The sequence below is a fragment of the Anas acuta genome, chromosome W (assembly GCF_963932015.1).
Source record: "Anas acuta chromosome W, bAnaAcu1.1, whole genome shotgun sequence".
Taxonomy (NCBI): Eukaryota; Metazoa; Chordata; class Aves; order Anseriformes; family Anatidae; genus Anas; species Anas acuta.
In genome coordinates this window covers 28070153-28084171 of record NC_089016.1, presented here as the reverse complement: position 1 = coordinate 28084171, position 14019 = coordinate 28070153, and the positions used below count along the sequence as shown (strand labels likewise).

At 45.3% G+C, this 14019-nt stretch overlaps 1 protein-coding gene across 1 annotated transcript in view; it reads left to right on the top strand.

Moving 5' to 3' along the window:
- MYO5B (myosin VB) overlaps positions 1–14019 on the top strand; it is a 69660-nt gene that overhangs the window by 47776 nt on the left and 7865 nt on the right. The window contains exons 25-34 of the mRNA XM_068664868.1: positions 205–324; positions 661–798; positions 2007–2069; positions 4764–5003; positions 5547–5644; positions 11040–11238; positions 11679–11772; positions 12497–12640; positions 13065–13216; positions 13424–13513. Of these exons, the coding sequence (XP_068520969.1) occupies positions 205–324; positions 661–798; positions 2007–2069; positions 4764–5003; positions 5547–5644; positions 11040–11238; positions 11679–11772; positions 12497–12640; positions 13065–13216; positions 13424–13513 (1338 nt within the window). The remainder of the gene's footprint in view (positions 1–204; positions 325–660; positions 799–2006; positions 2070–4763; positions 5004–5546; positions 5645–11039; positions 11239–11678; positions 11773–12496; positions 12641–13064; positions 13217–13423; positions 13514–14019) is intronic.

The window sequence follows — 14019 nt, the reverse complement described above, 5'->3', positions numbered from 1 at the left end:
TATATTTTATTTTAATATAAGCCTACGTGTTAATATGAGCGTTATGGTAGGGCACGGGAGCCAGAAATTAGAAAATAGAGACAGTCCAGCCTGTCGTGAAGGTAACCTTACCGTACACAAATATTTGCTCAAAGAACCAGTGCTTTGTGAGGAATCCTTCCTTAAACACTGAAGGCGTTGTGTATCCGTGTCGCTCCTTGACAGCAAGCACCGGGGCACCGGAGGAACCCATCCAACCAGAGCAGCTTGGAGTCTGACTCTAATTATCCATCGATCTCCACCTCTGAGATAGGAGACACCGAGGATGTGATGCAGCAGGTGGAGGTACGGCTGCTGTTCTGTTATTTTTGTGTTTCTGAGCTGCTCTGAGAGCATTTGGGGAAGCCAATTTCATCTTATAAACCGTGGCTTTAGGTTCTAGCATAATGTCAAGGCAAGCAGTATTGGCCGTGCTCTAATATTAAATGTTCAATTAAAAACCAACCGAACAAAAAAAGCCCACTAATTAAAAATGCCTGAGCCCCTTCTAGCCAGGTATTTATCTTTTTAACCATGGCCTCAAGCAGCCAGCCTATCTAATGGACGTGCAATAATCAATAATTTATTAAAATGGGTCAACTGGGACATTAAAAGTCGTTGTTTAAAGAGTTTCTTCTTCAGGAGGTTGGGACGGATAAAGCAGCCATGGACATGAGCCTCTTCCTAAAGCTACAGAAGCGAGTGAGGGAGCTCGAGCAGGAGAGGAAGAAGCTACAAACCCAGCTGGAGAAGAAGGAGCAAGAAAGCAAGAAAGCCCAGGTAAGGGATGCCTTTGAATTAGTAGGAATATTTCAGGTTTATAACTGGCTTGCCTTGGTTGCCCGAGGACACAATATAGGAACTGAGTTTTAGGAGCACCAAGGTCACATTAAAAGGCAGAAAATCCATCGAGGAAACGGAGAGGAACTTTTTTTTGGCAGCTGATGACAATTAAACAAGAGAAGAGAGATATTTTTTCTGACTAAATGCTTATTTTAACACATTTAGGACAGTATCTCAAGTGAGCCTAAAGATAGAACGGAAAACGTTCAAGAGGGTTCTTCGGGAGGCGGTGGAAACCCAAAACACGTTTCAAATCCCAGTTCCTGTGGCTTTTGTGACCACATCTGGCAGGGATTCATCGCAGGCTAAAACAGCACAATAAATCAGAAATAGCAAGATAGCTGCTAGCAGAGTGTATTTTTCCTTTCCTCTGTCTTGCAGGACAAGGGGCTGCCTTTGATATGTTCTTTCTTCCCTATGGAACCCAAGCTCTTTCTGTATTTTGGGTAGTTTGCCTGGAAGCCATTTAAAACAAATAAAATTGCTGTTACGGACAGCTTGATGGTAACTGAGAGGCAGGACTCGGTCCTGTCTTGTCACTGAAATGTGAAAATTCATCTCTCTAGAAAATGAGCGAGCTCATTTATGGCACAGAGGGAGCTTTTGATGGCAGCTTGTGTGTAGGTTTTCCCCTGCAGAGCTCTGAGCTTCGTTATAGGGCAATGTGTGGGGAGATGATGCACGCTGGGTCTGTGCTTATAGGGTCCTGAAGCAATAAACGTGCTACTACATGAAACCCTAAGCAAATGCCTTCACTCTTGGTTGCATAATGGAAGCATCCAGGGCTTCTGGTGCTTTGTTTGGCAATTATTTTATTTATCTTCCGTGTGAGATCTATTGCATTCGTCAACAAACACATAGGAGACTCAACAAAAGCCTCAGTGGCAATTATTCACTTGGCTCACCAGATATTCCCACTGATCCTCTCTAGCAGCTTGCAGGAGATGTGTGAAATGGGAAAGCTGCAACAAGCCACGGTTATCAAGATATTAACAAGAAATTAAGCCATTTTCTCCCCAAGCAGCCCCAGCTACGTGGAGCTGGGACTCCAATTAATAATATTATTCTTGCTGAGCTGGCTGGTTCAGCCCGATCAGCTCCTCTGGCTCCTCTTTAATACCAACTTCTCTCTTCAACCCCTGCAGGTAATCGAGACGAAGACCGAAATGGCTTCGGACCACGAAGATTTTGCCTACAATAGTCTGAAGGTGAGCGAGGAGCTCGTACTCGAGAGCATACCTCTAGCAGCAGCTTTACCTGGCACTTAGTCCATCCAATTTTTAGGCTCCAAACGTGCTATTTTTGTTGAGTTTCATTAGTACCTCTGTGCAGCCCGCTGGAGCAGAAGCATGGCAGGAGCTTTAGGATCATTGCCCAAGTGTCTTTCTGTTGGATAAACGTGGCTGTGAAGGTTTTTAAGTCAGATCTTTGACTTGACCTTGTAAAGCAAAGCGAAGTTGCAGGTTGGAAGGGGAAAACCCTGACGTTGCACCGCAAGAGCTCTTTAGGAATCTCCAGCACGGTGTTTTTTAAGGATTTCCATCGTGATGTTCTCACCGTGGCTGTAGGAAAATGAGCTGAAGGTGGCAAAAATGAACAACCAGCTCTAAGAGCTTGCTTTAAATCCGTACAGTGCTCAGCAAGAGAAAGACAGACTCTGCTGGGCCCACTCGTGATTTTCTGGCAGTTTCTGGCAAATGGGTGATTTTCTGGCAAAAAAAAAATCAGACTAGCAGTGACACGTGGGGTTTGGGGTGAATTCAGGTCTAGGAGAAACCGTAGAAAAGCCAGGAGCAGTTCCTTCAAATGACATCGTGGCAGGAAACGTATTCCTAAAGGAGAGGATTTTGCATTCCCTATAGATGAGTTGAAATACACGGCTCCTTCGAGAGTCATGTGCCATCAAATTTATTTTTCCCTTGTGCCAGCTTAAAAAGTTTTTATGTGGAGGAGCTGGTGTTTAAAAGCTGCACGTGGTGAATTCCTCCTTATTAGGAGTCCTTTATAACGCATAAAGAGAGTTTTTAGTTGCTGCAGTCCTAAAATGTGCCCAGCCAGCTGTAAGGTAGGGCTGGAGGATGGGAAACTCCTTGTTTATTCTCCTGGGGAGATCCTGGTGGCAGGTGTGTCTCTGAGCTATGCACATGCAACAAAAAGATCAGTGAAAAATGTATTTTCTGGGGCTGGGGGAATGGGAACAAAAGCACCGAGAAGTCCTTGCACTGACTTTGTGCTCCTAGCAGGAGCAGAAAGCCTAGTTTGATTTCTCTCTCCTCACATAGCTGGGATGCTCTTGAATTTGTAAGCTCATCGTTAAATAAGCTTCTATAGAGGGTGTTTTTTTTCTCCTATCGAGGACCAGAAATAGAATAGGGAATGAATTGCTGTCACAGCAGCACTAACCTCGGATTTATGGAGGTTCACCCTTCTAGCGCTGCTGTCTAGGCATCTTCCTAGATGCCTACAACCAGCCTTTGGAGTTAGGAGTGTGGCTGACCTGCAAGAAAAGCAAGAAAGGCTTCTCCAGCAAAAAAATCAAAACCCATTTGGGTAGAAAAATCAATTAATGCCTTGCTTTTTCCCCTTCATCTGGCTGAGCCTGCCCAGAAGAGTTCAAGGTGAGTCAACGCTTGAGCTACCCAGCAAGAGTTAAACCCTTCTTGGTGAAGATTTCCCGTCGTGTACACGCTCTCCAAACTTCTTTTAGCAACACTTAACTGAAAAGCTTGAGCCGTGGTTGATGTGGACGTGGAGGAATTGCCGGATCGAACGCGTTTCTTACAATTTTTTAAATGACAGATGGCTTTAAGTACCTGAGTGTGCTCTGTTAATGATGGTGTTTGTTCATCCAGGAGAGGGCTGGCTGTCCAGATGTCAGATCAGCTCTTCTGTTCACACCTCTGCTGCTATTTATAATCTGGAAGGATTTATAATTATAACACCCGTTTCCTATGGAAATAAGGTTTGCACAGCTGTGCGAGCTACACGCTGTATAAATTGTATAAACTGCCCCCATCCCCCTCAGTGGCTTTCAGATTCATTAGCCAAAGCTGCTAATGAGGTAGATATCCCATAGTTAACAAGAAAACTGTGGGATGGGCCAGAAGGCAGAGGGGGGAGAGAGGAACCCGAATCTCCTGGGGGAGAGTTTGTGCTGTTGTAGACCCTGGAGAATCCCCACGGAGCTCGGTCCCTAGGGAAGGGGAATCCACGCCAGACACCGAGCTAGAGGCTGTCTAGCTGCCCAAATTTGTTATTCCTCTCTCTCCTACTGTCACGAAAAAGCAAAGGAGCCCTTCAGTTGTCTCAGCAAAACATCACCGCTCACGCATCTTTATTCGGGGGGAGCGGTTGGTGTAAAACCTGCACAGCGTCGACCCCGTCTGTCAAATGCCAGCAGCTGACAAGATAGCAGGGAGAGAAAATCCTTTAACTGCAAATGTGATGGGGAGAATTACGGGCTGGGTGACAGAGGAAGATGCAGTGGGAATTCAAACCCGAGGGGATGTTGGCAGTGGGAAGGGCCGTGTAAGACCGCACCTTGCGGCTTATCTAAGGACAGCCAGAAATGAATTAAACATTGTGGGGTTTTGTGGTGATTTCTTGATTAAGAAGGAAAAGGGGTAGAGAGCTAAAAATGCGTTTGGGTTCTCTATTGGGTTGATTTTGTGTTTAGAAATAATGCCAATGAATAATGCCAATTTTCCTCTGTGTCGCCACATGAGATTAAATAGCACCAAGCTATTGATTGCAGAAAAAATATTTTCTGAAGGGTGATTTGGGGCAGGAATTGATGGTTCAGCTGGGATCATCATCACGAGAGGCATCTTAGAAGCAGATGAGGCAGTCAACCCATTGCTTGGCAGTTTCGCTCAATCTTGTGATGGTTTGGTGTTTTCCAGAGGCAAGAGCTGGAGTCGGAGAACAAGAAGCTGAAAAATGAACTTAACGAGCTGAGGAAAGCTATCGCAGACCGAGCAACCCAGAACAACTCTTCCAACGATGTTCAGGACAGTTATAACCTCTTGCTGAATCAGCTGAAGTCGGCCAACGAGGAGCTGGAAGTGCGGAAGGAAGAAGTGCTCATCCTGAGGTCGCAGATAATGAAGGCGGCCCAGCAGAAAGAGCCGGGCAAAAATATGGTAAAGGAGAGGCTAATGGGATTTCTCTTGCCTTTTCCCATTCCGGGAAACATTGAGGTGATCCCGGTGATGTTTTGTGACAACCAACCTATTCCGCAAGGAAACGGGATGGTGGAAAATGGTTTCTGGACCAGATTCTGCTCGTGTGATGCTGGTGCAGTCGTGGTGTCTCTACTGGCACGTAGGCAAGGGAAGAGTTTGACCCTTCTCACGAAGGCTTTTTTGTTTAAAGCCTGCTCTGACCGAAGGGTGCATTTTCTGAAACTCTTACTTGGGTTTTTTAATTCACCACTTTATCCTCCCTGGAGGTTTTAGGATGTTTTTGTGTTTCGGGCCACACACGGGCACTCCTTGTCTCCCTTCTGGGTTCTCTTCATCCTCCTTTCATCTTCTTTCATCCTCTTGCACGTATGAATTTGTAGGAACCCTCTAGTTTGAGGGATGCCCTGAGGGAGCTCCGTTACTCGTGGGACTTGTTCAGTTTTGGGGACCTTGAGGGATGTTCAGGAGGTCACGTTGCTGTGTTTTTCGTGTTGAATTTAGGAGCCCATCACCAGCCCTGCCAGCTGGCCCAACAGTGACAAGCACATCGACCAGGAGGACGTGATCGAGGCCTACCAGGGGATATGCGAGACGAACCGGTAAGCGCGGCCCAAACTCTTCCAGCAGTTTGGAGGACTGAGGAAAGTGTGAGAGATGGGATCTGGTCCTAAATTACCAAAATATTTTGGAGAGTTAGCAGCTTCTGGGTTCTGTTCTGGGGCTGGGGATGAGGATAGGCCATAAAGATGGGACTGAAGATGCTGGTCTCCTCGTGGGTGAGGTGCCCTTGTCTTTGGGCCAGTGCCTCCCCAAGGGAAGGCAGACGTGGGACGGGTGGAAAAGCCAACGTAGAAGTGAGCAAAACTGGATTTGGGCTTGTACTGGGGGAGAACAAAGGCAGGGATTGTGCTGCCAGGTTAGGAATCTGTTTGAAGAGCTCCTGAGTGGGTGTTTTAAGGGAAAATTTCCCTGTCTCTGAGCCTTTCCTATCCCTCTGGCTCAGCCCTGATTTGGGGAGAGCTGAGCTTTCCCACTCTTCTGCTTCTGTGGCTGAAAAAGTCAAGGAAGCAACAGGTAAAAAACAAAACTCCTCTTCCACTGCATAATTGGTAGCAAGAAGGAAGATTTGGAAAATTTGATTTACTCATTTCAAGCAATTCCTCATGCTGTGCTGGGAAGGAATTTGTCACCATCTGTCTGTATGGTACCAGAGGGTTTATACTGCGAGGCATTAAATCAATCCTTGCCACCATCCAGGAGGATATAAAGTAAAAAGATAGCGCCTTGCAAGAAGGCAAAATTACTTAGATTAAACTGCGAGGTCACATGTAAAGTAAATGTTTATTTTACTGCGTGGGAATTGAATCTTTATCTCCTTTTCTTTGACAAATGCAGATATTTCCTACCCAATTTGCATTCAACAAGGTATTTGGGGGACAGAACCGTTGTGGATGAATGGCTTTTAACAAACACGGGATGCTTTGCCACTTTGCAAACTGGCTGCAGTAGGTCGTTAGCACACCAGGCTGGGAAAGGCCGTGACTTAATTAGGATTGTATTCATGCCTGTATGACTATGAGCCGAGACACGCCATCCATGAATGTGACACGAACAATTATGAAGAGCTGCGTAATGGTTTTGGAACTTGGTGGACACAAAAGCTTGATGGGGAATCGTTTGTGTCTTTTTTTTTCCCCCACTTTGTTGCTACTGAATATTTGCTTTCCTAAAGTGAACTTGCTGAGCAATCTTTTAGCCCTCCTGCGGAGTAGGGACGGTGAGATTGATTTAGTTTGCAGACCTGACTGCTGCAGTGAGGATGGAATCAAGCTCAGAAATCACCCGAAATGCTCAAACCATCTGATTTTCCACGATACTAAGAATTTCTCTTCCTTGCAAGTGCACGAGTGAGCTGCAATTTAAAAATTCATGCGATGACCTCGGCAATTTTTCATCTCTTGAGGTTTCGGAGGGGAAATCTGCAGTCTCCAGGCTCAGTTTCCTATTACCCTTGTTTGCCTTTAATGCGAAGCTGGGCTGGAGAAACAGCTCCTGTAACGTGGTAGCAGTAGCTCGAGGTATGATCGGTGAGGTTTTTGGTGGTGATTTATCCAGTGGCTTGTAAACCATCACCAGCTTCCCCGTGGTACGGTTCCCTGTGCATTTGTTTGGATATTGGGTAGGTTTATAAGCTGTAGGCTGGAGCTGATGGCAATAAAAGAGACGAAAACAAATGCTCAGGGAGCACGGGCTGTTGTTTTGGGGGGATATAAATTAACATTCCCTCCCCCCGGCACCAATCTGGAAAAAAAAAAAACAAAAAACACACAACCGCTTTCTCTTTAATCTTCATCAATAAATAAATATTTCGAGGTGAAGCTTTTCTGGTGGGATTGAAATTCTGAAGTAGGACTGATGAGCAAGAGCCACTTTTTCAGTGAGTATTTCATTTTTTTTTAATTTTTTTTACCTCTCGCTCTCACCCCTAACCAAAGGGGATGCTCTCACCACTGGGGCAAACCTGTGGGTCACTCCTAGCTTGGAGTCGTCATATCTCAGCTGTTTAGGATGTGACGAATGCAGCTTTATTGTGGGGAGCATGCCAAATTTCACTGAATTCACCGAATGCCTGATTAATCTGGGAATTTAAATGCAGCAGGAGGAAAACGGGAAGAGCTGCCAGGTGCTGCTAACCCAGCCCGTGGAGCGGTTCTGTTTCTCCCTGCTGCTCTCGAGGGAAACCCTTTGATGCCAGGTCAAGGGGAACCTTGAATTAAAAGCAGCCCTTTGTAAATTCAGTGAACTCAGCTTTTTTTTTTTTTTTTTTTTGACTTTCAGCAGCTAAAGAACAAAGCACCGAGTGAGCTTCCAGCTCATTTTCTGCTTTAATAACAGAATGCAAACCTCCGTAGTCTCTTTGTTCCCCCATTTTAGTTCTTGGGATCTTTCTTTCAAGGCTGTTTGATCTCGCTGGAAACAGGGGGCCTCCGAAAGGCCAGGTGATGATGTTAGAGATAACCGCAGCGTGCACTATTTTTCTGTTCAATCCAAAACAAATTTGCATTTTCAAGTGAAATGCCCCTTCCTCTTAAGGTGATAATGATCTGAAGAGGATAAAAATGAACATTTCTGGGGTTTGGTACACTCGCATCTCCTTCAAGCTACTTGCATCAGGCCACACAGAGGATTTGTGAAATTTTTGGAGAAACGAGGCTTTGTGAATTGCATCCTTTCAACTCAGTTCAGGCTTGTCTGAGTGAAGCATTTTAGAAAATAATTATGGCACGTGCACTAATTAATCCAGTTAGCAAGGAAGGACCCCTAATGACTTTTAATGCCTCAGTCGATACGAACGTCTGGGAGAAGGAGATCTCAAGGATTTCAAAGTCGGTGCCACGTTGATGAATACAAACCAAAGCTTATTTCCCAGGGCAGCTTTATCTCAGTATAATTGCACTCCCTTGAATTCCCAGGCTGAAATCTGAGGACCTTTTCCTGGGTTTTCACTTGTTTTCCATGTCTAAATCCATGTTCTGTTAGGATCATCTGGACAACCAAAGACCTGGCTAATAGATTAATGCAAACCAGACCAAGAAAACTTCCCCCCATATCTGTCAGACCACAGATCCTTGCGGAAACCTGCGATGTATGGGGAAAAATGGGGTTTTAATCAAAATTCATACATATGGCTCCACCAGCTGGATTGGCCAGAAGAGTTGGCTGGTGTTGAATTGCCCCTCCAGGACAGCAGCAGCAAGACACCTCCCGAATCCTTTTGTGGCAGTGCCGCAACACCCCAAAACCTTTCTAATTCCCCATATGGGGCTGATTAATGTCCATTATTGAGGTTTGTATCAGCGAGTGTGGTTTTAAAGGCAGAGTTTTCCTTGCCAGGGAATGGCACCTACCACAGCTCTTCGCAAAACAGGAGATGCATATTGGCTCGATTCCCTTTTTCTCCGAAATCTCAATGATATGTTAAGCAATTTTTTATTATTATTATTTCCCAAAAGAGAAAATATTGTCGAACTGGAGTTGAAACTGAGCAAAATCTCGGTGTAGGAAGTGCACCTGGACAGGTTCACCCAACCACACTTCTTTGAAATGCGTTCGACGCCTCATAAAAAAAGAGAAATGAGTTCCCTGCCTTTCTGCCTAGATATGTAGGGAAATTGGATCTCATATGGATGTAAGAGAAGCTGGGAAAACAAATATCCAAAGGAGATTTGGATCCAAGGCTGCCCTGAAGAACGGCTGATGTGTTTGGCTTGATGACTGAGAAAACCCTTGACTGAAATAATTTATTTTAGACCAGTGATGTTTCTTGAAGGAAATAGATAAAGATGTCTTTTGCTTGATCAGAAAAAAAAAAATATTATTAATGAAATGTGCCAGGGTACAGAAGGTCTGGAAGAGAAAAGGGGTGAAGTACGCACTTATGAGTGAGATGTTTTGAGTAGGGCTGAATGAAAAAACCCAAAATATGTTAGGAGGTGCATGAGCAAATAACCCTTCCCTTTAGTCCTCGGTTTGGCTTTGCCAGACCCGTGGAGAGGTCTGCAAGAGTTGAGGTGGTGTAGAAGTACCAGCTGGTGTTATTTTGGGGTGATTTTGAACCTGGCTCCTTAAAAAATTGTGTCCTTAAAAAATAATAATAAAAAACCAAGGGTTCTGCTCTTCTTCCCCTTCTATTTCAATTGACCTTTTGTCTCTCTCTGTCCTCTTGTTCCCTTTTTTTCTGTCCTTTATTTCTAGCAAGACTGAGGACTGGGGTTATCTCAATGAAGATGGAGAGCTCGGCTTGGCTTATCAAGGTTTAAAGCAAGTTGCCAGGTCAACCGCTTTCTTTTTTTTCCCCTCTTCTTCCTCTCCCCCTCTCACTTTCCGTTTCATTTCTTTCTTTTCCTCTGCCTGTTGCCTTCTGTGGGAGCAGCTAGAGGGGGAATATATGAAAAGGGGAAGGATCTGAGACCCTCCTTTAATTTTTAAGAGGAGATTGTGGCTGGGCACAGCTCCTGGTGGTGGCTGAGCTCCCAGTTGGACTCATTGGGGCAGGACTTGAAGCCTCCACATCTCCTGGGGATGCTGGTGCTTCTCGAAGGATCTCTTATACCCAAGCTGGTGGATGTTTGGGAACACAAATGGTAATTAAAGCAAGACAGGATGACCCGTGGGGTCTTCTTCTGGTTCGATACGGTGCTCCAAAGAGCTAATAATTAGCTGTTAATCATTCTCTAGGGCAGTTAGGGGGCTCCAAATCCATGATTTTCATAAAAAAAACATTAAACGAGCTGATTGAAAACACTATTTAGAGGATAAGTCATAATCTTTTGTATATCATCTAAAGCAGTCCCATCTAGAGAGATCGGGGTAAAACCAGGCAATAACGGGAAAAATAAGCGATGATTTTTTTACTTTTCAAAGGAGGAGCCCAAGTTCATAGAAGGAACACGTTCTTGAGGGGTAGCTCATGGTTAATCCGAATGCGCACGAAGAAATAAAATGAAAATTAGATGCTTGATACTTATTTCATAGCGGGCCTGTATTTTCCGAGCCTATTAAGGACATAAATCCTGACAACATGATTACAAGGCTGGGTGCGTTATTGTCTGTTTTCACAGTGGGAAAAGATCCTTTTGTATCTCTGGCTGGAAAATGGGGGTTGCAACTGGCTTAAAAAAAAAAAAAACAAAAAAAAACAAGCAAAAAAAAACCCAACTGTAATAAAACCCTACAACGAAACACGCTTAATAAGGAAGTTCTGGGATTTTTTTTCCCCCTTTCCCATCTTCTTTCAAAACTGTTTAATTTCCAGTAGAGTAAATGACAGATTCATGTGAGTTATAGCCATACTGCCCCCTTTTGTGTCATTTTTATAGGGAGGTTAACTGGAAACATCTCCCATCTTGGCTGGTTTTGAAGGATCTTAACTCAAACGGTGTTTACTGCCACGATACCGAAATAAATCCCTGATGGCTTTGGTCCTTTTCTCAGGTTGCTGGAAGCACAGCTCCAGGATCAGAGAAGAGAGCACGAGGAGGAGGTGGAAGCTCTGCAAAACCAGGTGGAGGCGATGAAAGATGAGATGGAGAAACAGCAGCAGGCTTTCCTGCAGACCCTGCAGCTTTCTCCAGAGGCTCAGGTGGAGTTTGGACTCCAGCAGGAAATCACACGGCTCACCAATGAAAACCTGGTAAGAGACTGCTGAAAAGAGACACAAAACACGAAGGGGAGGCACCTGGGGGTCTTCCAACCCTCCTAAACCCTCTGCAGGCTCCTTCAGCATCTCCCCCTGGTGCTGTTGGTGCTCTTTGGAGCATCCATACCCTTGAGTTGTTTGGTGCCCAAGGCTTTTATCGCTCCCGTGTCCTTTATTCTTTTTTCTGAGCCTTTTCTGAGTTGCTGGTGGCCCCTCCGCTCTGTAATTAGGCACTAAGGCAACGTCAGCCTTTCCTTTTGCTTCTAGCAACACAATTTTCCTCTGTCAAAACACTCGTGTCGTGTGTTACTGATACACAGAGCAGCCCGTGAGCTCCTGGCTGCCAGTGACTCCAGCCTCAAACTCACCTCAGATGACTTGTGCTTGTTCTTTTTCCTTTTATCTTTAAACCCACTGCGTCTTCCGTTTTCCAGGATCTTAAAGAACTGCTGGAGAAGCTGGAAAAGAATGAAAAGAAGCTGAAGAAGCAGCTGAAGATTTACATGAAGAAGGTCCAAGATTTTGAAGGTGAATTGGGTGGGGGAACAGCGCTCTGCTTTGGCTCCTTGGAGGCTGCAGGTTCCCTTTCCTTCCCCCCGTTCTCTGTTGATGCTGTGATAAATCACAGAACCCCTAATCTCTGAAAACGAGGCATTAAGGGAAATTAAGCCGAAAAACTGGCGAATTTCCACGGCAGGCACATCTGCTCTTTGTCAGTGTGCTTTGCATGCAGCCGGCTGATGTTTCCTCATATACATGCGTGCTGGTCTCTTCCGTTTTATTAACATTTTATGGGTGCACAGCGCTTAATATTGTGCCTTTGTGGCACTTAGTTCGGCTTTACAACCAGCCTGAAGCTGAGATGCTTAGGTATTTTTCATTGCCTGGCCTTTTTTTTCCTCCCCTTCCATGAAAATGATGCATTAACAAGTTTCCCATGGGGTTACCAGTTACCACCTTCTAACTGCAGCCCACGGTTCCTTGGAAAATAGCAACTGACTTCATCTTTTACTCTTTAGGTCTGACTTCTGGGCTCTTTTTTTCACTCTTTAGACTGGTAACTCAAGATTTTGTAACTTAGGACCCGCTTCTCTAAATTTTTATAGGTCTAAGTTAAAGGTTTTATTGGAAGCTTTCTATAAAACACGCTGCTGCCTGCTCTAAGGCCAATGAATTTTGGAGGACCTGAGACAAGACAAAGCTTTACAACTAGTCCTTGGTCACCAGATTTCACCCTCCTTTCTCCTTGCAGCGTACCAAGCCATGGTCCCGGAGGAGAGGAGACAACACGAGCGTAACAGGCAGGTTGCTGTCCAGAGGAAGGAGAAAGATTTCCAGGGGATGCTGGAATATTACAAGGAAGATGAGCCGCTCCTCATCCGAAACCTCATCACAGGTGAGGAGTTTGCTCTTGTCTGGCTCCTCCTGCCCTCACCAGGGAGAATTTGTAAATTTGACATCTCAAAACTGGCACATTTTTTCCCCAGTTAATCTTTCCCAGGGTGCATGTTTATGGTGATGACAATTTTGGCAGGCAAAGCTGTGTGTTGCTTTACCAAGCAGTTACACCGGCATGGATACGATCCTAAGGGGTAGAAAAAATGGAAAATGAAAAAAAGGAGGCTGTAGATCTCAGAGCGGGCAGCAACTGGTGACCTTGAGAGAGCAGCAGAGAGGGATGCAAGTTGCAGAGCCAAAATCTTAGCCTCCTCGGGGCAGGGGAAGAAGAGTTTGCCTGGGTACGTCTGCTCAGGTGTTTCTGCTTCACCTGGCATCAGTGAATTTTAAGAGGGTTTAAAAATCACTATCAAACCTTCTAGATCTCAAGCCCCAAGCAGTGGCTGCTACCGTTCCCTGCCTTCCTGCCTACATCCTCTACATGTGCATCAGGCACGCGGATTACATCAACGACGACCAGAAAGTGCACTCCTTGCTCACCTCCACCATCAATGGCATCAAGAAGGTGCTAAAGGTAGGCGTTGGCTTCTTCTGTCTTAAAATGGTTATAAACCACGTCAAAATGTCGGATATTCAGCTCTCGTTGTGGTTTTGAGACCCAGTCACGCTTGAAATGATAGTTTCAAGATCTAGGTGGGGAGCTTCCAAGCCATTTTGTCTTTCCGTGCCAGCTGCCCCTGTTGAAGAAGGCTCTGACGTGTTTTTCGTTTTGCTCCCCCAGAAACACAACGATGACTTTGAGATGACGTCCTTTTGGTTGGCGAATACGTGTCGCCTCCTGCACTGTTTGAAGCAGTACAGCGGAGATGCGGTAAGGAGCTCGGAGCTGCTCTGAAAGGTTTTGGCATTCCTGCCAGGGGTGGCGTTCGGGTCCCCTGGGTCTTGTGGCTTTGCTCTGGCAACGATTTGGGGTCATCCCATCCTTTCTTCTACTTGGATATGATGTGAGGCTGCTCCTACCAGAAATTCATGGACAAGATGTTTAGAAGAAGAAACCAGCAACTCGTAACCTGCATTTCCAGGACGATACCCAAAAAACTTTGAATTTCAAAGCCAATTGTGCTATTTGATCTGTCAGAACAGGGGATTTCCTTCTGGTAGGCTGCTCTTGAAGGCTGTTTCCCTCAGTTTGGTCGGCCCCACAGCTTTTCGTTAGCCAAGACTTTCAGACGAGGAAAAACGTTCCAAATCTTGCAATATTTTTGTGTTTCTATTGCTTTTTCCTGTTCAGCTAGTTCAAAATAACAACACTTAATCACACCGTAAGATTTCAGAAGGAAATCCTCTCATTTCTTGCCACCGCCGTGTTTCACGTTT